This window comes from Lonchura striata, chromosome 30, assembly GCF_050655825.1.
Source record: "Lonchura striata isolate lonStrDom1 chromosome 30, ASM5065582v1, whole genome shotgun sequence".
Taxonomy (NCBI): Eukaryota; Metazoa; Chordata; class Aves; order Passeriformes; family Estrildidae; genus Lonchura; species Lonchura striata.
In genome coordinates, this window is record NC_140732.1 from 1,027,198 (window position 1) to 1,052,687 (window position 25,490).

A 25,490-nucleotide genomic window follows, 5' to 3' on the forward strand; every position below is an offset into this window, starting at 1 on the left:
GCTTCTTCTAACAAATGAAGTGCCATGGTTCATGAGCTGGCACTTCATTTGTTGTGAGGAGAAGTAAAAGAAACCAACCAAACCCAACCCAGAACTGAGCGGGAGTTAGAGAAACAAAGGCCATGACAAGCAGCTTTGGAAAACAATTACTTCCTAGGTGTAATTGCCAAATTCTGGCGACCATGTGGATTGCCAACAGTTTAGAAGGAAAGGGATGTGAATGTAGTAGATTTGGCAAGGAGCAGCACATAAGCAAAGTTGTAGAAGCTTTCTTTGCTGGCTCACCAGCTCCATGCAGTCCAGAGGAATTGTAGTGATGCTAGTTTCATGAAAAATAAAAAGAGAGTTATCTCCTGATTAATTAAAAATCCCCTTGGGTGCCCCATCAAGCCTTGGATGGATTGATTGTAAAGGTGGGAGTTCACCCAACACCCTTCTTCCCTTGAGAGCATGGCTCAGCCTCACACAGAGGTGAGGGAGAGCTGGGCTCTCTCTGGTGGGAGGAAGGCTCTTGTGGCAGCCCAGAGAGCCTGTGCACATTGCCAGGGAACAGCTGTGCCCTGCATGTGCCCCTGCAATCAGCTGTGCTCTGCCAGTGCTCAGCTGTGGGGCAGGGAGAGGAGCAGGAGGCTGCATGTGCAGCTGAGCCATTCCTGGAAAGCACAGGGCTCTGGGCTCCCTGCTGTCCCAGGACAGCCCAGAGGCCAGGCTGTTCCTGTGGCAGCCCTGTGGAAGCGGGTCAGGGTTTTCCCCGGGCCTGCTTCAAAGGGCTGCCAGCAGCAGCATGCTTCCCTGTGCAGCTCTTTAGAAGATTCCAGGAAATGTGTGCCATGGAGCTTCAGATCCTTTCGATTTACATTGTGGCCTCTGTTATATTTTGTGTCTCCACATTGCAGCCCCAACTGGCTACACTATCACCAAGAACCTTCCCCAGACACATCTGATGTCACTCCTTCCCTCCAAGCCCTTGCCACCCATCCCCGAGAGCTCTTCTTCCATCAAACCAAGCAAGATATATAATGAAGAAAAAGACAAAAGCCAAATTTGCACTGCCTACAATGATATCAGAAGAAAGAGCCTGGAGCTGAGCTCAGATGGAATAAGGTGTAAGGTAAGAATGCCAAGATAAGTCTTGTATGGTAGAATTTCTGTTAAAGTGCTGTAGGCAGAACTTGGAGACCTCTTCCTGTGGTGTGAGCCCAGGGAAGCTGCTGAGTCAAGGAAGATCTCAGCTGGACACTGCACTTCAGGCTGCCTTTGCAGTGGGTGTGAAGTGCAGGCTTCGTGTCCTCAGCATGTGTCAGTAACAGGAGAGGTCTTGGAATGGCTTCTGTGCTGTGTCGTGGTTCCTCCTCTGTGTTATGGTGGAGAAAACACCAACTAGCAGTCAGAGCCGCTAAAATTGTCCACTCTGGAAGATAAATCCTTCTCCATTTAGTATCCTACATGTATCTGTGAACCATCTTTATGTCTCAGAACATCTTGATGTCACAGATCTGCATGCCATCTTTAAATGTAGCCACACTTGCAGAGGAATGAGTGTGAGGAGAGAGGTGTCAAATGTGTGACGTGGTCTCTCCCTCAGCAGTTCCCTTTGCATTTCCCATCCTGGGCCAAGCTGCTCCATGAGTTTGACTGTTGTTTCCTGCCGTGTGCCAGTTGAAAACATACCTAAATGTCTTGGGCCATGAATCAGGCCAAGGCTGGATGCTTGATCTGAGCACTGTGTTCTATTCTTTCCAGGCTTCCATGGTGAATTCCACTGAAGGGGATTTGAAGAAGAGGTCACTGGGACCACCTTTGATCCCCCCAATACGCAAGGCAGAAAATCTCCCTGTTGGCAGTGCTGCAGGGTCAGTGCGAAGCCCTCTCCAGCTGGTTTTCCAGGAGTCCCAGGAGATGAGGTAAGACAAGGTGTCTGCTGCTCCAGGGTGCGGTTGACCTCGCCCTTCTCATCTCATGCGGTGACTTTCCAAAGTGTCCCATGTATTTAGGCAGACCCCTCTGTATTCAGCATTTTGCCCATCTATGAAGGGCCAGCACAATGTCAAACCCAACACTGACGGCCCCAGAGGAGAGGTGGAGGTGGGGAAGAGGAGTCAGGGCTTGGATATTATTTCACCCAGAGCTTAGCCAGCTCTGAGTGACAACAGCAACTGAAAGCTTAAGGACAATTAATCAGCTTTCCATCTTGCTGTGCATCTTTATGTGTTGCATTTCCTCCTTCATCAGTGACCATGCTAAGAAGGTTTGCCTCCTTTCATGACACACTCGTTCCTTCCCTTCTCTTTCTATCTCCTCATTTGTTCCTTTGTTCTCCATTTCCTCCAGGCCAAGACCCAGCAGCAGTAGCCAAGGGAAGAGCTCTGACCATGCAGGTAGGTACAGGGCATGTCTGTCCTAAAATGACTATTGGAACCTAGACTCAGAGGTGAACATTTGGAAAACTAGGTTCAAACCAATTCTTTTGAACATTCCTTAAAAGTCATTTCAATTCCTTGATTGGCTCAGTGGACTCTCCCAAAGCCCAGTCACTGGGAGTGTTCTCTGGTGGTACAGTGAAAATTCCTCCAGTATGAAGTGTTGAATGGCAGGAGATGGAATGGTACTTTGGGGCCCAGGAAATGCAGTGCAGGAAAAGGAAACATTCCTCTCCATGCTTCACATGGCTTTCATCTCCCTGCAAGCTTTTGAGAGTCAAAATTAGTAGAGCAAAGGAAGGCATTTAGCATGAAATGACAAATGTTCCCCCTCCTTCCTCCTGCCTTTGAAGCAGAATACCATTCCCTGGGGCAGTTTCTGAGCTGAACTCTTTGAGGAGTGAAGGAGGTTCATGGGCATTGCCTGGTTTTGCACTGGCAAAAATAGGGAAACATCCCAGGGCAGAAAGTCCTTTGGAAATCTCTTCCCCAGCTCTCTCTGCCTGTGTCAGAGTGGCAGGCTGAGGCTGGGGGAGGAGATGCCTTCTGCCTTGTCCTCCCTCCCTGCCTTGCCTGATCCCTGACAAGTGGAATTGTGCCAGACAAAATGCCATCTCTGGTGCATCTGGGTCAGCCAATGCTTTCAAGTTGGAAGCTTCCATCACACTCTAGGCATATGTACCTTGCTGCTCTCAATCCCAATCTCTGTGTTTTATGGAAGCTCTGCAGTCTGCAACCTGACTTGCCTGTTGCCCACAATTATGTTTTTGGGGGCTTGAAGTCTGCCAGAGATTTACATGAACCTTTGCTTCCATTACCAGGCCTTCCACTGAGCCAGGCCAAGGAGATGGATCATCCCACCAGTCCTGTTTTTATGAGTGACAGTGACCTGAGGGACAGCTCTGGAAAGGTAAGGGGTAAGCACAGGGATGAGCATACTTCCTTTCCAGTGGCTGTTTAGTGCTTGGCCAAAAATGTCACTGGAAATTATCATCTTCCACCCCTTGGGAGATGGGGATGGAGATTATCTTGGGAATCTATTGGACAGCTACAGAGCAATTGCTTGGCTATTTCCAGTGGTGCCAGAAAGGGTCACTGGTTTGGAGATGGTGCTAAGGTCATGCCAGAAGCATTCTTTATGTGCAAAAGCTCTTTTAGAGAAGTTCTGAATGGCAGAGAACCATCAGTGAACGTGGGCAAAGTGCATCCTCAGAAGCAGAGAAGCAAAGGTTCTAATGTTGAGTGTAAGCAAGGCTGCAAAATTAAATGGGAGAGTTTGACTTTTCCAGGATACCTTTGGCTGCATCTCACAGCCTTCTCCTTCTCAAGTTTTCTGCTCATTAACATCAGTGTTTCTGCAACTTGTTTTCATATGACTCCTCCTTTTGGTCTCGTGGTCTCAGAGCCCAAATCCTTCAGATCCCTTCAGAGCTGAATCCTTGCGAAGGCAGGAAGTGAGAAACAGCTGCAATTCCTGGCCATGAGTGTTAAGCAGCAGCTCATTACCCCTCCTTGCTGGGTATTGCACACAGTGTTTATTCTCCTGCCATGGCCTGTAGGAACTGAACTGCCTGCTCACTTGCCATGTGAGCTCTTCATCTGTCTTGGGGCACTCCTATGACTTTCATGCCTCAAGCAGGCCTTCCTGACAGAGGTTGCAGTGGCAGCAGTAGAAGGTTATGGCACTGAAGTGTTTCACCTCACTATGTGTAATAGCCAGGGTGAGGATGGGAGACCTTGCTCTGAAACTATTGGAATATCTGTGGAGCTGCACTGAAGCCTGTAGCACTCTGTGGACTCTGTGCTCCTGATGAGATGTTGTGTTTAGTTTGTGTGTCTGTGCTTACAGTCTGTGCTGTATTTCCATTGCACCTAGATCCGTCCTGCATTGTGCAAGTTGGCTCAAAAGAACTTGGAGCGGAAGAAAATGGAGCTTCTGGAGAAAGAGTTGGAGAGAAGGAGACAAAATCAAGCATCCTTGCAGCTTCCTCTTAAGCCAGTTGAGCCTGGGGATGCAGCTGGAGCAAGTAAGTGTTGGCTACACTTGTGGTCCTTTCTGACCACTTGCTTGCCCTTTGCACAGTGTTGCAATCAGGCTGGGATGCTGTTTGGCTTGCATTGGGGTGAAAGCTTGCATAGGATTTATTTCTGTTTGCCAAAGAAAAATACAGATGCATGAAGTGTCTTGCCCATAGCCTCACTGAGTCAGTACCAGAATATCAGCTTCCCACCTTCACCTCTGCAGTCTTTCAGAGTAGAAAATTCTGTCTTGCAAAGTACACTGGGGCTTCAGACTCTCCTGGAGAGCAGCCTCCAGGGAAGGCAAGTCCAAAAGAATGCTTTTCAACCAGGCTGCAGCCTGGAAGAAACAAAGTCCAGCTCCTTCTGATGAAAACACCAGAGCTCCTCCTCCTGCCGCTCCCTGCTGAGGAGCTGGCACTGCTGAGCTGTGCTGAAGCCCCATCCATTGCTTCTGTTGTAGCCCCAGGAGCAAGCAGCGTTCCCGACTGAATCCCGGCCCAGGGGCTCTGACTGCAGGGCTGGGAGCGCTGCCCCGAGGGCGGCAGCAGGGCCCTAAGGAGGCAGCACTCAGCCCGAGAGCATCATGCAAGGTTATCTGCACTTTCTTTTGGAAACTTCCCCTGACAGCCTCTGCAACAGGACAACAAAAGCAAAGCAATACTGGCTCTTCCTTGTTTCTTAGGGCAAGCATCACTGCAATTTGCTATTAAGCTAGAAGAGGGTAGATTTAGATTATATATGAGGGAGAATTTGTTTTTAAATTAAAGGGGATGAAAAGCTGGAAGGGTTTGCCCAGAGAAGCTGTTGTTGGTTCATCCTTGAAGGTGTTCAAGGCCACTTTACATGGGGCTCTGATCTAGATGAAGATATCCCTGTACATAGGAGTTGGTCTAGATGGTGCTTAAAGGTGCTTTCCAACCCAAACTCTTCTAATATTCTGTGATTCTGTGATCACTGTCCCATGTTAGTGTGCCATTGTTATACTTGAAGTTCTTTGGGATAACAGAGATGTTACCCACCTCCAGCGAGTTTCCTTGGACTTTCGACTGTCACCCTGCCCAGCACCCTCCACTTACAAGCTCCTCTTTGGTCCCTGCAGGCTTTAGGCTACCACCTGTCGATGGCACAGCTGCTAGTGGGCAGAGAAAACAGCCTGGTAGCGACTTGAAGAAGCAGGTTGTGAAGGACAACGTGCCCTTACTGCCCAGTACGTCCACCATCCTTGGGGATGGCAGCTTCCCACGCAACTCCACAGGTAAGCCTGCTCCCTGGCAGCTTTTTCCCTGCATGGGTTTTTCCTTGCACAAGGAGCACAAACTGCCTCCTGCCTCAGGCAGAACAGCTGGCACCTCGGGTCCATAGCCTGTCCTGAGATTGAACATCAAATCTACTTTGGAGTTACTCCAGCTTGGTAGTACTGTAGCAGTTGGTTCTAGAAATCCATTGGAAAGTTGAGCTGAATGAAATCGGGGTAAAGGCCTAAGCTCTGCCTTTTGCCCATCTGGATAACTGGTGCCAGGAGGCTGCTGTGACTGCAGGGATGAGCTGCAGGGCAGCCTGCCAGGGTGTGTTCACCGTGCACCTACGAGAACCATCAGGATCAGTTGTGCACTCACCATCTGGGCCCTCTGCCTGTGCTGCTGTCCGGCTCTGCATGCAGCTTTTTATCAAGAGAGTGCGTCTGCCAACAATTTGCATCGGTGTTCGCATTCTTTTTTCCCCAGTTTGCATTTGGAAGGCTTTTTTATCAACCATCTAGACTGGAAATTGCAAGAGAAAGCTTAGGCAGTGCACAGTATGCAAACACATCCATTTGGTGACAAATAAATTTCACCTCAGCATCTTTGAAATACAGCAAGTGTGTACCTCTGAAAGAGTAAAGGTTCATGATGCTTGGAAAGAAGCAAATCCATAAATTACTCCCTTCCCAATAGCAGGCTAAATGTATGTACACTCAGCTGGCTGCTGTCTAGGATATTTGAGGTCAGTGGAGGCAGAGGCACTGTCAGGTGGGAAGGGTCAGGTGTGGCTGTTCCCTGGCAGCTGCTCCGTGGGGATTGAGCCGGGCCCAGCAGGGCTGGGCTGTTCAGCCTTGGCTCGGTGCTGTGGCCAGGCAGCTGCAGGTTTCTCCTCAGGGAGTTGCAGAGTGCCCCATCCCCAGGGCTGGGGGAAATCAGGGCGCTGAGGCAAGAGAGGCACCTGAGGGGCTCCCTCCTGGCTGGCCAGCCCTGCTGCCGGCCCTGTCTGGCAGGGAGCGGGAGCTCTGCGGCCGCAGGAACCTGCCGCTGGCTGTGGCCCCTGTGGCACTGGGGAGCTGGCGCTGCGGGGCCATGGTCAGGTTCAGCCTGGAGCTGTGCCCAGCCGGGGAGGCTGGGGGAAAGCAAGGAGCCCAAGGCGCCAGGCAGCAGGGAAGCCTCTGCCCCAGTGCCCGTGTGTGCCCAGGGAGCCCTGGCTGGGAGATGGGCTGCAGGCCGCTCCATGGCGGGGTGCCCTGCCCGGGGCTGCAGCGCCCATGGCCGACCCTGTCCTTACAGTGACCTCGCAGATGGCCGCTGGTGCCCAGCGCCGAGAGCAGCCGCGCCGTGGGACTGGGCAGAAGGACACGGCCTCTGCAGACCCACAGCAGTCCTTGCAGGAGGCACTGTCCTCGCTCGGCAGCGACGACTGGTAAGAAAGGCCCCGTTCACGCTGCGTCCCTCTTAGCATTAAGGTTGGTTAGAAGTGAGTCTTGCTGCTGCCTCTGAGCCCCGAGAGCCCACAGGGCCGAAGGGCACTGCTGAAACCACTGCAGAGCACTGAGAGGATCAAGATTTGAGAGCAGCCTTTTCTCAGCCTTGCTCTGCAGCAGTGCTCCAGCTGCAGCAGGTCCGTGCTGCTTCTTCGCTTTGCCTGCTGCTCCACGGGGCTGCAAAGGAAATCTTGAGGGGAGAGAGAAGGCCCTGGAACGACATGATTTGCTGGCTGAAGGGAGAAGCAGGATGGCAGCAGTTTGGAGTGCAGGTTTGGGTGCCTTGGGCCACTAGGCCAGTGGGACTGAGTAAGATTCCTCTCTGCTCCCACTGCTGCCAGCAATGGCAGGTGACAGGGTCTCCCTGTGACCTCCTGCATGGCAGTCCCAGAAGCAGCTTCAGGGAGTTCCTCTTTCTGAGAAACCGACTGAGTTGTGCTTTCAAGTCCCTCAGTCTGTCATTACTTCTGAAGGGCTCATGGCAGAAGAGAAGGAAAAAGAAAGAAAATCCTCTAGGAACCTTGCATTTTTGGAATTCAACTTTTCCTTCTCACTGCTTCATATGGGCCTGAGATGTTTTGTCAATACTCACAATGTGTCCCAACATTTTACACAGACAGAAGGAGGCCCAGAGGTGATAACTCTACAAATGCCAGGTGATACTGGTTCTCTTTGTGATGTCTGGTTAGCATCCACTCTCTGGTGGATGCTTCATTCACACAGGGGGATAAGGCCTCCATTCCCACTGGGATAAGCATGAAAAATCTGCCTCCTTGTGCAGTCGCCTTTGCTTTGCCTTTTCTCTTCTGCTTTCTCTTCCCCTTTCTCTTTGGTGCCCTGTGAGGTGCAGAGAGCTCCTGCAGGTGTGGGGGTCAGGAGGACACCCAGGGGTGCCCGTGGGATCGGTCACCAGCCCTGTGCTGCAGCCCTCAGACCTTCCTGTAGCTGAGAGCCTGCGCAAAGCAAGTGCTGAGAGATAGAGTTGTTTGCACCTCTTAAATAACATGTTGCTGTTGTGGGGGTTGTTTTAGGTAGGAGTGTTTTGGGAAAAGCCAGGGTTTCAACAGTTCTTGCCCGGGGTGGAACCGTTCTGGGACACTCTGATGCTTTTTGGGGGAAAGTGTGCAGTGCAGTGGAGTAGGTGACACACAGGCCGAGACTATAGAGTGGAAACTTGGCTCCAGAGTGGCAGCGCAGACTCTCCCTGCTGAACTGCCTGCTGGGGCTGACAAAGAAGGAAAATGTCCCAGGAACAGCCCCATGGGACTGTGTCTCAGGGACAGGTACAGGGAGGTGACAAGAAACAGCAGCATGGCCTGGCCTCACAACTTCTAGGAAGTAGTGACAGAGGGACTTGGTGTGCCAGAGGTTTTCAGAAAGGCCACAAATGAAGACTCTGACACCCCCCTGTTTGCCTCTTGGATTTTTGTATGCTTTTGACAGCCACAGCATCCTGAGTCAAGGCATTCTATGATTTCATTAACTACGCTATGAAAAGCACCTCCCATGGTTTGACTGAGCTGCCAGCCTGGTCATTTCAGAGGGTGCTGCCTAGCTCTTGGCTAGAGAAAAATCCATCTTTTTGGTACTTGCCTTTCAGGGAGATGAAGGAGAAGGGACTCTGCATCATCAAACAGCTGGCTGAGTCCCATTCAGAAGTCCTGCTTTGTCGACTTCGTGAGATTTGCTTGGCAGTTACCAGCGAGGTGAGAACATTGTTCTGAATTGTCCCCCACACTTCATACACAGTGTGTAGAGTAGCTGTGTGCTCGCTCATCTCCATGTGTGCTCAGGGTGTGCCTTCTCTGCCCAAGCTGTAATTCAACACTGCAAATTAGTCTGTAGACCTGAGCCTGTGTTTTGTGTTTCCTGTCTGAGTGCTTCAACTACAGCTGTTGCTTTTTTGAACAGGAGCACCTGAGTCTTTTATCTTTATGACTTGTGCCTTTATGGTTTGAAAGCAGCCCTTGCGTTAATTGCTTCTTTTTCAAACAAAAGGCCCTAAAATCAAAGCAGTTGCTATTACAGAAGGGTCAAGTAGCACACTTTAGTGAAATATATTTTTTAGGCCTGTAGTAAGCAGGTCTGAGGGCAGAAATTGGTGCCAGAGGAGGTACCTTTCTGTGCTTGGGCTCTTCTGCTCTTACTGTGCTTTTTTGCTCCTCTGGACACAGTGGGAGGTGTTGTGATTTCCCGGGAGTTTTGTCTAAGGCAACTGGTTTTCTTTTCAAAGTGATTCTTATGTTTCCCCTCATGACTTCCCCAGGTGACCAGCCTGCGGTCAAAGCTGTCTTGCTCTGCAATCGTCACTCTGGGAGAGCTGTTTGCACTCTTGAGGAAGGACATGGATTCCGAGGTGGATGAGGTTGCTCCTGTCCTTCTCCACATGGTGTGGAACTCCCCAGAGTTTGTTCAGAAGGCAGCCTGCCAGGCCCTGGCCATCATGGTAGAGAAGGTGACTCCTGCACGAGCAATGACTGTTCTCATGGACAAGGGAGCCAAGTAGGTTCTTCTTCTTTGAGTGATATTCTTCACCTTCTCCTGTGTGGGTGGGGGAAGGGGTGAGAGAGAGAGAATGGGAATGGTGGCAGGGAAGGGTCCTGTATCCTGGGTCTTCTGGGAACTCAGGGACTTGATTCTCTTATCAACCTCATTTCTTTCCTCTTGTCACCTATTTCTGCCCTCCTGCAGCCTCTTAGTTCTCAGAATCACAGATCTGTAGAATAGGGGCAGTTGGAAGGGGCCCATCAGGACCATTGAGTCCAGCTCCTGGCCTTGCACAGAACAGCCCAAGGCTCACACCAAGTGCCTGAGATTGTTGTCCAAATGCTTCTTGGACTCTGTCAGGCTTGATGCTGTGACCACTGCCCTGGGGAGCCTGTTCCAGTGCCCAACCACCCTTTGGGTGAAAAACCTTTTCCTAATATCCAGTCTAAAGTTCCTCTGACTCAGCTTCCTGCTGCTTCCTGGAGTTCTCCCAGTCTGTCAGCTTTTCCTAGACCTGGTGACCACTGGGGAAATGAAAGTGCCTGCAAAGGCCAAGGAGAAAGCCTTGTGCTTTTTTGGGAAGAGGGAAAACATTTGCAATTACCGCTGTGAGCGCTGTTGGGTATTTCGCAGTGCTGGGAAAAACCACATATCCTCATGATGCAATTAACGTGAGAAATACGGAGGGTACTTGCTGGGGCGTGCAGCACATGGGGCAGAATGTGCTGGGTGTGGCACTGCCTGCACAGCAGGTGCAGCTCCTGCCAAAAGGAGGCTTGTATGACTGTCCTGGCCTGAGAGCTCTACTTTCCATTCAAACTGATATTTCAGCTTAGCCTTGAGATGATGAATCACTTGACAGGCACCTTCACAGGCTGAGTGCAACGGGACAGCTGAAGAAAATGCTGCCTTAAGTGTTGGTGCTGGGCCTGACAGTTCCCAAGAGACAGTCTCTAGATCAGGACAACCTGGCCAAAATGCCTGCCACCCTTTCCTCAGCTTTGGAATAGGGTCAAAACACTCAGATGTATCCCTTGCCAATCTTTACAAAAGACAGAGGCTGCATTGCTGGATATCGGCAACTTCCCGCCCCACAGCGTGTTTTCCCTGCTAACGTTGTGTTTATCTGAGGACAGAACCTTCTACAGGTGTCTGAAGTTGCAGGGAGAGCCCAGGCCTCCTTCCCCCAGCAAGGACAGGGAGCAGGCTCTGGCCAAGGCCTGTGCTGCTCTTGCTCCTTCTCCCTGTGCCCAGGGTTTGCTCTCTTCTTCCCAGGAGCCGCTACGTCCAGGTGCGGAAGTGCGCGGCCGAGCTCCTCCTGTCCTTGGTGCAGAGAATTGGAGTCACGAAGCTGGCAGGCACACCCAGGGCTGAGACACTGGCACACGTGGCAGGGACACTTGCTCAGGACTGTCACCAGGACACAAGGTAATGATCTTCATTTCACCTCCCAAAACGGGAACATGGTTTTGTGTCTGGCTATAAAGGGTAAAACTACAAAGGAGTGGAAACTAAAGGTTACATTAAGTTACCTCACAGTGTGGATAAGGGTCACAGAATCATGGAATATGCTGAGTTTGAAAGGACCCATTGGGGTCATCAAGTCCAGCTCCTGGTTGTGTGCAGGACACCCCAAGAGTTACTCCATGTGCCTGAGAGTATTGTCCAAACACTTCTTGATCTCTGTCAGCCTTGGTGCTGTGACCACTGCTCTGGATGGCCTGGGGAAATGACTGTAGTGGGTAACCTGAGCTTGGCCACCAAGAAAGAGCATTGCCAACTTCCTGTGACTTGAAGGATTCTTTACTGAGATCAAAAGAGCTCTGATTAGCCAGTCAAAAAGTTTTGACTGGCCTTAGGTGCACACGATAAAGGCAAAGTGTTGGCTTCATCACTGAAGGATCCCAAACATCTATTTCACATTAACCTAAGACTTCCCTAGAAATATTTCAGAGGTCTTTAGCCTATGTATTCAGTCTTTCTAAACTACTTCTGCAGGTTTGTAGAATGCTGTTATCTGTGGCTCAGTGACCTCCAAATTTCTTCTTGAAGAAATCTGTGGTTTCCTAGTGGCAAAACCAACCCAAACCACCAAAATCCCCTTACTTTGATGATGAAATTCCCATTAATAGCTGCCAGGGACACCAGAGCAACTATCTGCCCATGCCCCTGATTATTCTATATAGTATAGAATAATCCAAAGCAAGCATGAGGTGTTTTGTTCTGGCTTCCCTGCCAGTGAAAGAAAGGCAAATTATTGTGCAATGGCAGCAGGACATTGCTAATAGGCTCTGACAACAAAGCAGATGTGTTTTGCCTGTTCCCTGGGATCCTTTGATCCCACAGAAGCACACCCACAGTTTCAGAGTGAAATGGTATTTTTTTGTGGCCCCACATTCTCCTCTTGTCCCTTGTGTTCAGCTGACAACACTGTGCAGTGTCCAGTGAAGCAAATGTCCCTCTTTGCTGAGTAGGTAATGCCTTCTCTTGCAAGGATTGCACCTGATCAGTTTAAGGTATCAGCTGCTTCTGTTAACACTCTTCCTTTGTTCACTTTTCATTTCCTGCCTTCCTTCCTTCCTTAGGCATTATGGACAGGAGATGGTGAAGATGCTGCTGAATAATCCAAAATTTAAGAAGTTTTTGGAACAATCTCTTTCCACCCATGACCTGGAAGATATCCTGGCAAGAATTAAGAAGAAAGTAAGTGCTTGGCAGAAGCAGTGTCTCCTTTGTGCAAGTATTGCCACTGCTAATATGAGATCAAACATACTCGATGTGTCTTTACCTCATTCCTCTTCTGCTGCATCATTTTGCTCCTGGAATGAGCTGTTAATCCCCAGCCTGTTCATCTGCAGACCACAGAGGAACTGATATTATTTGGGAAAAAGTGGGGCTTTGAATTCTTTGAATATCACAAAGTGGAAAGGGAAAGAGGAGAAAATGGGTTTACATCCAAGGGCAAGGCCCCACGGGCTCTCCCTACTCTGCCCCCAGTCAAGCAGTTAAGTGAGAATAGTGCTTCTGAGGATAACAGTGTCTTTGCAAAAGACACCAGAAGTAGTGGTGCCAAGGACATTTCCAAATATACAAAAGATGTCCAAGTCAAACCTAATTGCTATAATTACTGTTGGTCTTTTGGGAATATCTTCCCTGCTGTCAAGCCTTGTGGAGCTGGAAGAGGCTTGGTGAATCCATCAGCATCCAGTGGAAAATAGTTTGTTTGTTTGGGGGGGATTTTCTTCTTTTTATCTACATTATAGAAGGGAGTGTGACTTTGTGCAGGAGCAGGGAGAGTAAGTGTTGAACCAAATAGTGGGCCAACCCCCAAGGAGTCCAAATCTGCTGCTTCCATTGAGAACACTCATTGCCTACCAGTTTGCATTATTCCCATTTATGCTCAAGAATAATGAATTTAGGATTTTAGACTGCTGCTCACTGCCGTATGATAGCACCCATAACCTGCCTTGGGCTATTGTAAACAAAGAGTTGGCATCACTGAATCTCTGCTCCATTTATTTCTGTAAGTTAGGAAATGTTTCCTTAAGCCTTGGTAGCAGTGGTCCTGGTTCTAACTTGTGTTTTAATCCGGGAATTCCCTATTTTGTATTCTAAAGATTCATGGAGTTTCTTGATGTCTTTGTAGGGGATGGAAAACCAGAAGGCTGAACGCCCATCTGTGAAGAACCTGGTGAAGAAGAGGAGCGACGGCTCAAAGAAGCCCCAGGCCACATCGCCTTCTAGCAATCGGTACTTTTGTCAGATGGGAGCACTTTTGTTAGATGTGACAAAGCACATGACATGTGCTTTACATGCCTCTTCCTCAGGAAAATCTTTCTGCTGGAGATGACCAGTGCCAGAGATTCTTTCCTTTCCCTACAAATGCTCTAGGATAAAAATTGTCCACTTCTGCATTATGCTGAACACAACTTCTCTGGAAGGCTTCCACAAAAACTGGGCAACAAAAGACACCCATTGGTAACAGCTCAGACCATCCAGTGCAGTTGCAAGGGCAGTGTTGTGGAGGCTCGAAGAGGGCCAGGTTTCTGCTGCCTGACTTGGGACAAGGAAATGCAACCAGGGTGTTCTTTTTAAACCCCAGTGTAGTCTTTTGTCTTTTTGTAGATGGGTGTTTTAATGAGAAGTCCCAGTCTTGAAACAAGATGCCATTCCCCAAAGATACAGTTCTCATCCATGTGGTTTGGCCTGGCTGATTCATGGCTTTTTTACCCTCAAACAGTATGACGTTTGAGTAGTAGTAGCAGTAGTAGTAGTAAGGGAATTCCTGAGCAACTTTGGCCAACAGGTGCCTCAATGTGGACTTTTTGTCTTGATATTCCTGTCCTTCATATAGTTTACTTGATGGACAGCATGTTTGGTTTATTTCCCCCTGTGCTGCAATCAGCGTTTAAGACAGGAATTTGGTTCTTGCTGTCTCTTCATGCTAGTGGCAGAGCTGCTTGTGCCTGTTCTCCTCTGATAACAGAGGGGATTTATTTAGAGCTGTCCCGCTCAGCGGTGGCAGGAAAGTGACCACATGTCTCAGTAGCATGGCTTGCATCTGCCCATGCTCATGGAAGAGACAGGTTGATCCAGGAGAATTGTTCCCAGTGGGTTTGTTAAGCTGTGGATCTGGTCTCTAGGGAAGCAAACAAAATGTGAGCGTAGTACTGGCATGTCTGGCTTCTGTTTTTATCTCTGTTACTGATTTTCTGGACCCTTCAGATACGCCCCTCTTCATCTGTTCAAATGCATCTCAGCTACATTTCCAGATTGTCATGCCTGGTGTAGAGACACTTCTCCAGAATGATGTGTTTCCTTATTATAAGACACACACCTCCCATATGAGGAGGCATTTAAACTTGGAAGTAGCGTCTATCTTTCCCCACAAAGCAATGTGAGCAGTTCGCCTTGGAAGCCATCTGAAGATAGATCAGATGCAGCTCATCTTTGGTGTTTCTGAGTGAGCAGTGTGAGAATGTTACTTGCAGATTGTCTCCTGTAATGACTGGTGTGAGGCTCACGTTGTTCTTCAGAGCCTCATGATATTCTAGCTTGAAATGACATCACTAGGAAAGCTCCTCAAGATGTTTTGGTCACAATTAACTGAAGCTATTATTACCAACAGGTCGTAATTTGGTTTTATTTTTCAGGGTGGAGTCTACCTCTGATGGACGCCTCCTACACCGTGCAAAAGCCCAGGTCACGTTACCTCCAGCTGTGGAAGAGATGAAGCCGCTCCAGAAGCTTTACCTTCTCCTGGAAGCCAAGGAGTTTCAGACACGGATGGAAGGAGTGGCACTCCTCCTAGACCTGTCCAAAACCAAACCCCAGCTCATCTCCACTAACATTGTCCAAGTATGTAGGGTATCTTCATTGTTCCATTCCATCAGCTCCTTTCCCAGGCCTGGGGAAGTAAAGTTAATTCAGTGTGTCTTGGCAGGACATCCTGGCTCTTCGGGACAGGCTGGTCCCTCTTACCCAGAGAAATTGAATTCAGGTCCAGGCTTCAGGACAAGTTTTTTCAGTCCAGCTGTATTTGTCTGGCAGCTTTCTATATTGATGCTGTTGATCAGATGATGACAGAATTTCCTGCTGGTTTAACTGCTGCTGTCTCCTACTGCCAGTTGGGTTATGTGAAGGGAATCCAGCCATTGAAAGCAATAATGGCACTTATTCTCTGGACAAAAAATGGGTTTGAGTGGGGAAGAGATGTTTCAGGCTGGGTTGGTTTCAACTAAATGTTTTTAAAGGATACTTCTGGAAACTCCATCTTGTCTGGCACAGGCACAGCTCTGGCTACTCATTTCCATCCTTGTCCCTATTCCTCTAGGTAAAGATGGTGCTCACCCTTCTTGGGGGGCTTTTTTTTTTCTCTTTGGAAAAGGAGGAAAACAGTTAAGGACAGAGCTATCCTTTCTCCTCCCAGTAGATGCTTTTTCCCCTTCTTCCAGAAACTGGTGCCTGATAATGGGCTTTCAAGGGACTGAGCCTGCTCTAATGAGAGCTGTACAGCACATTGCATTTTAGAAGTCTACCTGTTAGTTAGAGAAATGGTCTGAGTCCTGGAAGAGTTGATCAGAGCCCTGCCCATCTCCAGACACAGGTTCTGAGACAAACAAAATAAAACCTAGATCTCCTCCAGCCATAGTTTTGGCAGAATCATAATTGCCCTCAGTACTTGAGGCAACTGTATAGAAACCCGGGCATTGTAAATATCAGCTTCCACTCTTGTAAAGCAAAGGTAGTCTTATCAGTTAATAAAGGGAATTGATTGAATGATTTATAGCTGGGGAGAAACATCATAGGAACTCTCCTGTCCCCAACTAAACCTCTTTAAAACAGATGAAAATCTTTCAACCAGCATGAGGTTGCAGAACCATTCCAGCGAGAGGCCCACAGGAAAACATTGCAATTGTGCATGCAAGGGCTGACCTGACAGAAAGGATCACTTTCACCTTTGACATTGCTGAGTGCTCATTTCCACACCCCCTCTTCAAACAAGGTCATTTTAATCAAGTTCTCATGTTATTTGTTCTCTTCACAGATTTTTGATTATTTTGACCTGAGACTATGTGACACGCATAAGAGAGTGAGGCAGAAGGCGCTGGACGTGCTGGCAGAAATCATAGGCCTCCTGGAAGATGCCCTGAGCCCCGTGATCATCCGTTTGGTGGAAGGAATAACAAAGAATCTAAACTCAAAGGATCCCGGGGTTCATGCCGCAGCTGTGAGAGCGCTGGAAGGATCCATTGCTCATTTAGGTGAGGCTGAGCCCCAGCATGGACTCTCCTCAACTGCGTCTCTGTCTCTGCGACACAAGAGAACGCTGAGTGCCTTGACAGCTGCTGTTGTCTGTGGAAGGCTCTCGCAGACACCCACAGAAGCTTTGGAGGTGCAGTCCTTAGGAACCAGTCCTCCAACAGGCTTGAATGTGATCAGCAATTCCCAAAAGTCCCAGGAGCCCTTGGCTCTGTGCTGCTGATCTGAAGACAAAGTCCTGGACTACAGCTTTGCTACAATTCAGAGGCAAAGTTTGCTTGGGCCCCATCTGACTTCCCAAATGAACAGCTTTGCTGTTGGCATGAAGGGACACCAGCCCATCAGAGCTTCTGCAGAGCAGCCACCTGGAAGGCTCTACATGATAGGCATTAGCTGCCTATTTTCCACCTTTCTTCTTTGTCTTCTTTTTTCAAAGGGGAACTTAGGATTCACCAAGTTCATTTCCTTCGAACAAACTCGTCTAAATCCAGCTGTCAATCATGCCTTGTTCCACATGTTGTTTTGCATGGGGCAAGGTGGCTCTAGCAAACACCTACATAGACAAGGGCTGCTCTAAATTCCTTTGCCACACAGATTGTTGTCAGCTCTGAAAATGCCTGAAAAATTGAGTGGTGAGGAGGCAGGTCTTCAAGGGGTGTTTCCACCTTCTCCACCTCAGCTGCTCTGTGAATTCATGAACTGCCTGACTCAGTGCCTTTCTGTGTCCCAAGGATGGAGTTCTTCCTTTTTACTGTGGGATGCAAAACCTTTTCAGTGCTTACATGAAACTGAACTCTTGAGGTGCCTGATGTGAAATGTGTTAACTTAGCTCCTGGTACAGAAGACAACTTTGGATTTTCAAATGTGAAAGCAGAGCTTTTCTTTTGGAACTTTTAACCCTGCCAAGTAGGCTGGCAGGAAAGAAGAAAAGGATTCAAAAATCAGCAGAATATGACTTTCTTTTATAAAATGGGATTGCCCCTGCCCTTTCCCTCCCCACTGTCCTTTCTGCTATGACCTCAGAAGAGTGAGCAGAAACGTGTGTTTCACTTGTAGATAAAGTATCACTGATGAAAGAGCTCAGCAACCAATGGAGCCAACTGAATGGCGAAGCTCTGCTGGCTGTCACGGAGTGTATCACAGGTATGGCCTCCCCTTCTAAGCCAAGAGGTCCTCTAGGGGATTATTTACAGGGAATGCCTGGGAATGGACAGTAGAGTAGCTCCGCCACAGCAGGAGGTGCTGAGCTTGTCCCTCCTGCCCAATACCCAGGGCAGGTGTCTCTGGCAGGTTTCCCTGGCTGCTGCAGAGCTGTGCAGCATCTGAGATGGGGGCGGCGCTGGGCCTGGGGGCTGAGCTCTCACGGGGACATCTCAGAACCCACCTCCAGGATAGGAAGGGGCTAAAAATAGCCCAGCTGGCTCCTCTCTTGGAGCCTCAGGGACATCTGTGAGCCTTTAGGAAAAATGGTGGCAAATGCTGTTTCAGGGGATCAGTTTGTTTTGTTCTCACAGAATTCTTGTTTTGCTCTTGGAAAGTTTTGAGGCTGAAGCATGCGGAGCCTTGGGGTCACAGCTTAGGTCAAAACTCACCACACAGAGTGTATCTCACTCTATCAGATACTCTGTTAGAGTCTATCACACTTATCCTTGCATGGATTTAGTGCAAGGCAGCCTTTGGGGGCAGAGGGGCAGAAGCAGAGTGCTGAGGCTGCCTGCCTGTGCTGTGGAAGTGGCACTGCACTGAGCATTTCAGGCTGTGCAAACAGCCTCTTCCTGTGTCAGCACTGTCCACAATGCTACAAATGCAGCTGAGAATTGATTCCTCAGAGGAGCTTGCTGTGTCAGCAATAGCCAAGGATTGGAAAAATGACAATCTCAACATATTGTAGAGACGACGACTGATAGCCTTGCTTTAACTGGGGCTAATAGCACTGCTAATTATGCCAGCATCTTTAAATAGAAGGTTTCATAGTCTTTGTGTCTTCCTTATGAATCTGAACAGGGCATGTTCAGCGATTGGGAATGTCAAAGGCTCTTTCAAACCACCATCAAAGAGCATTTGAATCCAGTAGATCCCCAGGAACAGGGAATATAGTTTTGCAGTTATTTTGATCTCTTTTTCAAATAAAGGAATGAACAAAAATGAGGACTACTTTAGAAAGTGCAAATGTCCTCACTCAGGTTTAGTGGGAACAGATAGCTCTTTCTGAAGTTCTGTCGTGACCAATGACTTTATTTGCATTTCAACTCAAATGAAGTCTCATTTTGAAATGTGGACCATTACCCGTTTCCTGCTTAGCAGGATTGGTTTTGGGTACTTTCAGGAGCTGTTTCAGTGTTGATGACTGCTGGTGGATTAACAGCATAGAGAAAATGAAGTCTCTTCCACCACAGAATAATAAGTAGCTACTAGATAACTTTTTGTCTGATCAGAAAATAAGACTGGTCTCCCTAGCATTTCAGGTTTTAACCCCTCAGTCAAATCTGCCATGCAAGGAGCCTGTTGTTAGCAAATTTTTGTCTGTTTTTGATATAGTTCAGTCCAGAAAATGAGCAGAGAGCAGATTTCAGAGACAATGTGAGAAAACACTTGCCTTCTGATTACATTTCAGTCCCCTGTGTAGCATTGTTCTTTCTCTATGCCCCTATTTCAGTGCACATTGTAAGAAAAAATGCCACTAACATTTGGAGGGGAACTGCCATTTAAACATGAAGATGCTCAAATTCCATAGCAGTGGGGTCTGGGTAATTCCCTAAGACATGCTGAGGTTTGAAACAGCTCTGTGTTGAAAGGCACAAAAGCATTCTGCCAAAGACACCGGCTAGTCACCGATGTTTCTAAGGCAGCTGTCAAGCAGCTGCCATCTCTGGTGGGCTGGGGCTTTGAAGTGTGTTCTAATACTGCCCTTTGCTGTGTGCCACTGAGCAAAGGGGAGTCAGATAAGACTTCTGGCACTTTACATGGAAGTTACAAAATGGAATCACCCCCTTTATTAGAAATCACTCAACTGCCTCCTTACAGTGCATTTCCAAATCTTCACTGTGGGTTTAGACAACTTCTAAATGGAAATAAAAGGCAATTTGATATTTCATTCATTGTTCATGCAGAAACAAATTGTGAAATAATTTAGTAAAAGTACAAAGTCTGCCACAGGGACAAGGCTCTGTTTGGAGAAATTAGTCCTGAGGTATTGGTGGTTCAGTTTCAAGGATGATCAGCGGCTTTGCCCGTTTCTGGATCATGGGGCTCTGTGTGCTATTTTGCTGATGTTAGCCAGAAAGGCTTCCAAGAAGCAAAGGCAGAGGTAGACCCTTGTTTGCATGGAGGCTGGTGGGTAAGAAGCTGTGCCTCTCTCCCGGCAGTGCTTGTGGAGTGGGTTTATGCCAGGAGCCCTGAAGTCGTCGAGCGCTACGCCCTGCCCGTGCTCTGGTCCTTCCTGGAGAACAAGGTGCTGCCTGTCCGAAGCGCCAGCATCCGCACGGTGGCCACCAGGCTTGCCTTGGCCCTCTACGAGGTGATGGGCACCAAGCTGAAGAAGTGTGCAGCCAGCAAGCCTCCACGCGTGCAGGAAAACCTCTCTGACATTTTGGGCTGGTGAAGGTCTCATGTTCTCCGGAAAGATGACAAAGTTCTGACTTGGACACCTCCGGATGTGACTTTATTTACGTCTGCCAAAAATGACAAAACACTAAGGAAGGGTGTGCATCTACCCCCGCTCTCTCCATCGCCCTTCATCGTCATGAAATGGGAGCCCTGAAGCAACTCCAAACAATGAGGACAATGTGAAGGCTGAGCATGGCTCAGCCTCACAAAAAGGTGAGGGGGGAGCTGGGCCACTCTCTGGTGGGAGGAAGGCTCTTGTGGCAGCCCAGAGAGCCTGTGCACATTGCCAGGGAACAGCTGTGCCCTGCATGTGCCCCTGCAATCAGCTGTGCTCTGCCAGTGCTCAGCTGTGGGGCAGGGAGAGGAGCAGGAGGGTGCATGTGCAGCTGAGCCATTCCTGGAAAGCACAGGGCTCTGGGCTCCCTGCTGTCCCAGGGCAGCCCAGAGGCCAGGCTGTTCCTGTGGCAGCCCTGTGGAAGCGGGTCAGGGTTTTCCCCGGGCCTGCTTCAAGGGGCTGCCAGCAGCAGCATGCTTCCCTGCAGCTCCTTAGAAGATTCCAAGGAGTCTGTCCCATGAAATCTGGAGCTTTATATGCTTTAGGTTTGCATTGTGCCCTCTGTTACCCTTGGTCTCTCCACTTTGCAGATCTGACTGGTCGTAGCGATACCAAGAAGTTTTCTCTGGACACCTTCTATGTCCCCTTTACCACCAAGTCCTTGCCTGCAGTCCAGAAGAGCTCTCTTTCCTCCAAGCTCAGGAAGAAGCTACCCACCATCCAACAAATGTCTCAAGACTAGGCTTTATAGCATTTTTAGAACTATATAGAATTTTATAGAATTCTTCTGGTATAGTTAGAGATGTACTTATGTTCTTCCATAAAGTCCTTGCCTGCAGTCCGGAAGAGATTTGTTTCCTCCAGGCTCAGGAAGAAGCTTCCCAACGTCCGCAGAATGTTTCAAGAATAGGATTTATAGCATTTTTAGAACTATATAGAATTTTATTGAAATTTATAGAATTGAATAGAATTTTATAGATTTTTATAGACTTTTATAGATTTCTTTTAGTATAGTTAGAGATGTACATATGTTCTCATAGTTTTGAATAATGTGTTTTGACTTTATCTTTGAATTTTGATGACATCTTTTTAACTGGATGTGGAAAACCACAGACTGAGGTATTGTTTATTAAGATATATATATAAAGGTTAGGAAACGGACTCGTGAGAAACCACAGACGGAGGATAGGAAACGGAGTGTGAGAAAATACAGACTGCTTACAGACTAAGGTATTGTTTAGGAAATGAGGATACGCAAATAGCCTGCGGACACAACATTTGCAAGATAAAGAAAAATCACAAACACTTAACACCTGGGGACTGACGATACAAGATAAAGATAACCACAATTACGGCTTACGTAAACAGAAGGAAACTGCAAACAAAGGAGCCTGTCAGGACTTCATGGAAAGAACGGAATAAAAAGAAGACTGTTTAGACGAATCGGGACAGCAGAGAGGGAGCAGAGCCTCCCCGGCCATCCAGCGCTGTTTTTGCTCATATCCTACTTGCTGTACTTAATAAAATTCTAATTGGATTATGATCCGTTGTGGCGTAAATTTATAACAATTTCTGGTGCCATGACTCGGATAAGGAACGGTGGGCTTTGGTCCTCCGGGGAGGCGCCCCGCGACATTTCGCGGCCCCGCGACCAACAGCTTACCCCACCTTACCGATGAACCTAAAGTCTAGGATAATGAGCAAAGGAGAGACCGGTAAAATCCCATAAAAATTCTGTGCATAGGAGTCCGGACTAAGACGCAGGACGCGTAAGTAGTGAAATTATTCACAGAGCGAAATTGTTCGCGGCGAAATTGTTCATGGGTTTTCCGTTCGGGCGGGATTGGGTTTCCTGGAATATAATGAATGAGAGGTTCGATATACTGAGCCAAGCAAGTGTGAACTCTTAAGTACTGCATTTTCCATCTCCCGCGAGGGACTGGGCCAGGAACAAGAGGAGCGAGTGTGTGTGTGTGTGGAGATATTCCAGAAGATGGGGGCGAAGGGCAGCAAGCCTTCAACTCCCATGGGAAGGGTACCCACTGTACCTAAGAATACCCCTCTGGCATATATCTTAGATAATTGGAGATATTTCCCTGGAACCCTAGGGAAAGATAAGCAAAAAATGATAGAATATTGTACTAAGATATGGGGAGGGAAGAAGATTTCAAAAAAATGTATTTTGGCCAGTCTATGGGTCAGAAAAAGATTGGGTGAGACAGCAGTTAAACCTCTGGGTAAATAATAAAAAACTCCTTAACCTGGAGGAGAGAACAAAGGTGTTGTTTTTACTGTGAAAAGAAGGGACATATAAAGAGGAATTGCAGAGGAAAAATCAGGGATGAGGGAACATTGAAAATAGAATAGGGGAGTCAGGGGCTCTATATCTTAGGGGACTGGAGTCATTATAAGCCCTTGATAAAATTAAAAATAGGTCCCCATAAACAAGAGTTCACCTTTTAGTAGACACTGGGGCTGAGAAATCAACTATTAAACAGATACCTGAGGGATGTAAGGTTTCCCCTGAAAAAGTACAAGTAATTGGGGCAAAAGGGGAACCCTTTAAAGTAAGTAAAATCAAAAATGTGGTATTCGAAACTGAAAATAAATTTGGAATGGGTGAACTCTTGCTCGTCCCTGAAGCAGAATTTAACCTGTTAGGACGAGATTTAATTATTGAATTACAATTAGAAATTAAAGTGAAAAATCAAGAGTTGGCAGTGTCTGCTTATCCTTTGACTGTGGATGATCAAAAACAAATTAACCCCAATGTCTGGTACTCTCCGGACACAATTAGTAGACTGGAAATGCCACCGATTAAAATCCAAATTTCTGAACCCCACATACCTGTGAAGGTAAGGCAATATCCCATATCCTTAGAAGGACGAAGAGGATTGAAGCCAGAAATTGATCGATTATTGGCACAAGGAATCTTAGAGCCCTGTATGTCACCCTTTAACACCCCCATTTTGCCTGTAAAGAAACCTAATGGGAAATATCGGCTCGTACATGATCTAAGGGAAATAAACAAAAGAACTATTACTCGGTTCCCTGTGGTAGCAAACCCATACACATTGCTAAGCAAACTAGGACCCCATAACTCCTGGTATAGTGTGATTGATTTAAAGGATGCTTTTTGGGTCTGTCCATTGGCAGAAGAAGGCCGTAATTATTTTGCCTTTGAATGGGAAGACATAGAGACGGGCCGGAGACAGCAATTAAGATGGACCGTGCTCCCCCAAGGGTTCACTGAGTCCCCTAATCTGTTTGGACAGGCCCTAGAAGAGCTCTTAACAGAATATCAAGTACAAACGGGGAATGTGCTGTTACAATATGTAGATGATCTGCTCATAGCGGGGAATAATAGGGAGAATGTAAGAAAAGAAACCATTCGACTCCTAAACTTTCTTGCACAAAAGGGACTACGGGTATCACAGGAAAAGTTACAATTTGCAGAGGAAAAAGTAAAATATCTGGGACATTATCTGTTTAACGGCCAGAAGATACTAGATCCAGAGCGTATTAAAGGAATTCTGGAATTACCTATGCCTGTCACTAAGAGGCAAATTCGGCAGGCATTAGGGCTATTTGGGTATTGTAGGCAATGGATAGAGAACTACAGCTTTAAAGTTAAATTCCTATATGAACAACTGCTTAAAGACAAAATACCCTAGTGGACTCTTCAGGATCAAGAGCAGTTTGCTAATCTCAAAAGGGAGCTAAGTCAAGCACCGGTTTTAAGTCTCCCGGATTTAAAATGGCCATTCCATTTATTTGTTAACATACATGAAGGAACGGCATTCGGAGTATTAACTCAGGAATGGGCCGGACAGAAGAAACCGGTGGCATACTTATCAAAGCTGTTAGATCCTGTGAGCAGGGGTTGGCCGAGTTGTTTACAGATCATTGTTGCTGCTGCCCTATTGCTTGAGGAAACAAATCGCATTACTTTTAATAGAGAAGTTGTCTTATATGCGCCTCATAACATCAGGGGAGTGTTACAACAAAAAGCAGAAAAATGGCTTACAGATAGCCGATTATTAAAGTATGAGGGAATACTTATAGAATCCCCTAAATTATCTTTAAAAACTACTGGAGCAGTTAACCCCGCTGAATTTTTGTACTCAGGAAAAAGTAATGAACCATTACACAATTGTTTTCAAACAATCGAACAACAAACACGCATTAGGTCAGACTTAGAAGAACTACAATGTAGAGAAGTATTATTCATAGATGGGTCATCACAAATAGTAGAAAGTAAACAATTGTCCAGATATGCCATCGTTAAGTAGGAAAAAGAAAAATTTAAGACAAAAAAATTGACAGAAAGCTTAAGTATAAAGTGGGAATACCATACACCATGGCATCCACAAAGTTCAGGAAAACTTGAAAAGATGAATGGAGAAATTAAAACTATTTTGACTAAATTAATTATAGAAACCAAATTATCATGGATTAAATGCCTACCCATGGCACTATTAATTCTCAGAACCAGACCCCAAGCAGATGTAGGAATATCAGCATTTGAAATGGTGTACGGAATGTCCTACAGAATTGAAAGCCCACAAACAAATGTTTTAATTAGAGACCGTGTGATTAATGATAGAGACCGTGTGATTAATGAATATGTTTCACAATTAGCAAAACATCGTAACCAGCTTTGGGAACATGGACTGATGGTGCAACGACCCCCATTGGACCTAAAAATACACAACGTTAAACCTGGGAATTGGATATTGATTAAAGTGTGGAAGGAAGAAACCCTAAAGCCCAATTGGGAGGGACCTTATCTTGTTTTGTTGACAACAGAAACAGCCGTCCGGACTGCTGAGCGTGGATGGACTCATGCCAGCCGCCTTAAAGGCCCAGTAACGAGACCTCACTGGAAAGTAATCAATACCCCAGGTGACACCAAGATAACCCTGAAAAGATAACATAATGATAAAGACGTTATTTGATTTTTTTGCTGCATTACCTTTTGGTATAAAGTGTGTATTGCTGTTTATATATGCTATAATTACTTCTTTTTTTTATCTATTATATATAGAAGCGTACAAAGTGTGTTGAAGGAAATTGCTAAACATATGTAGCCACACCATAGTGAATATAGAAGGTATGCTGATGTAAATAATATATATGTACTCTAAATATATGAATTTGTAGTAATGATATAAACTATAATTGTTATCCATTTGCTTGTTTTAGGTACAAGGTATGCCAGGATAAATGGTGGACACACTGTGAAGGTGGATACCTTCAATATAATTATTACCATTCCAACAAACCAGTCCCCCTTTGTGGTTGAAATCTTGGCTATAAAGTGTAGAGGGGAAGTACTAACTGTGTCTTGCTTTGCCCCATTAGTTCAAGATGCAAAGTGGGAAGCCTATATAAAGAGGCAGAAATCCCG

The 25,490-nt window shown here is 47.1% G+C and overlaps 1 protein-coding gene across 1 annotated transcript; it reads left to right on the forward strand.

Moving 5' to 3' along the window:
• The first annotated feature begins 6,954 nt into the window (after positions 1-6,954).
• Positions 6,955-20,822, forward strand: LOC146764942 (TOG array regulator of axonemal microtubules protein 2-like). Its single transcript, XM_085563112.1, has 11 exons — positions 6,955-7,109; positions 8,771-8,876; positions 9,437-9,672; positions 10,933-11,085; positions 12,243-12,360; positions 13,304-13,407; positions 14,811-15,015; positions 16,205-16,421; positions 17,476-17,562; positions 19,785-20,012; positions 20,671-20,822. Exons 1-11 carry the CDS (start codon positions 6,955-6,957, stop codon positions 20,820-20,822), a joined length of 1,761 nt encoding a protein of 586 aa, XP_085419238.1.
• Positions 20,823-25,490: the final 4,668 nt, after the last annotated feature.

What these genes read in the sequence shown, in the direction of transcription:
- LOC146764942 (XM_085563112.1), top strand. Translation starts at nt 6,955, where the DNA reads ATGGCCGACCCTGTCCTTACAGTGACCTCGCAGATGGCCGCTGGTGCC. An exon ending in TCGCTCGGCAGCGACGACTG is followed by an intron (nt 7,110 to 8,770) that starts GTAAGAAAGGCC and finishes CTTGCCTTTCAG; the next exon opens with GGAGATGAAGGAGAAGGGAC. An exon ending in TGGCAAGAATTAAGAAGAAA is followed by an intron (nt 12,361 to 13,303) that starts GTAAGTGCTTGG and finishes ATGTCTTTGTAG; the next exon opens with GGGATGGAAAACCAGAAGGC.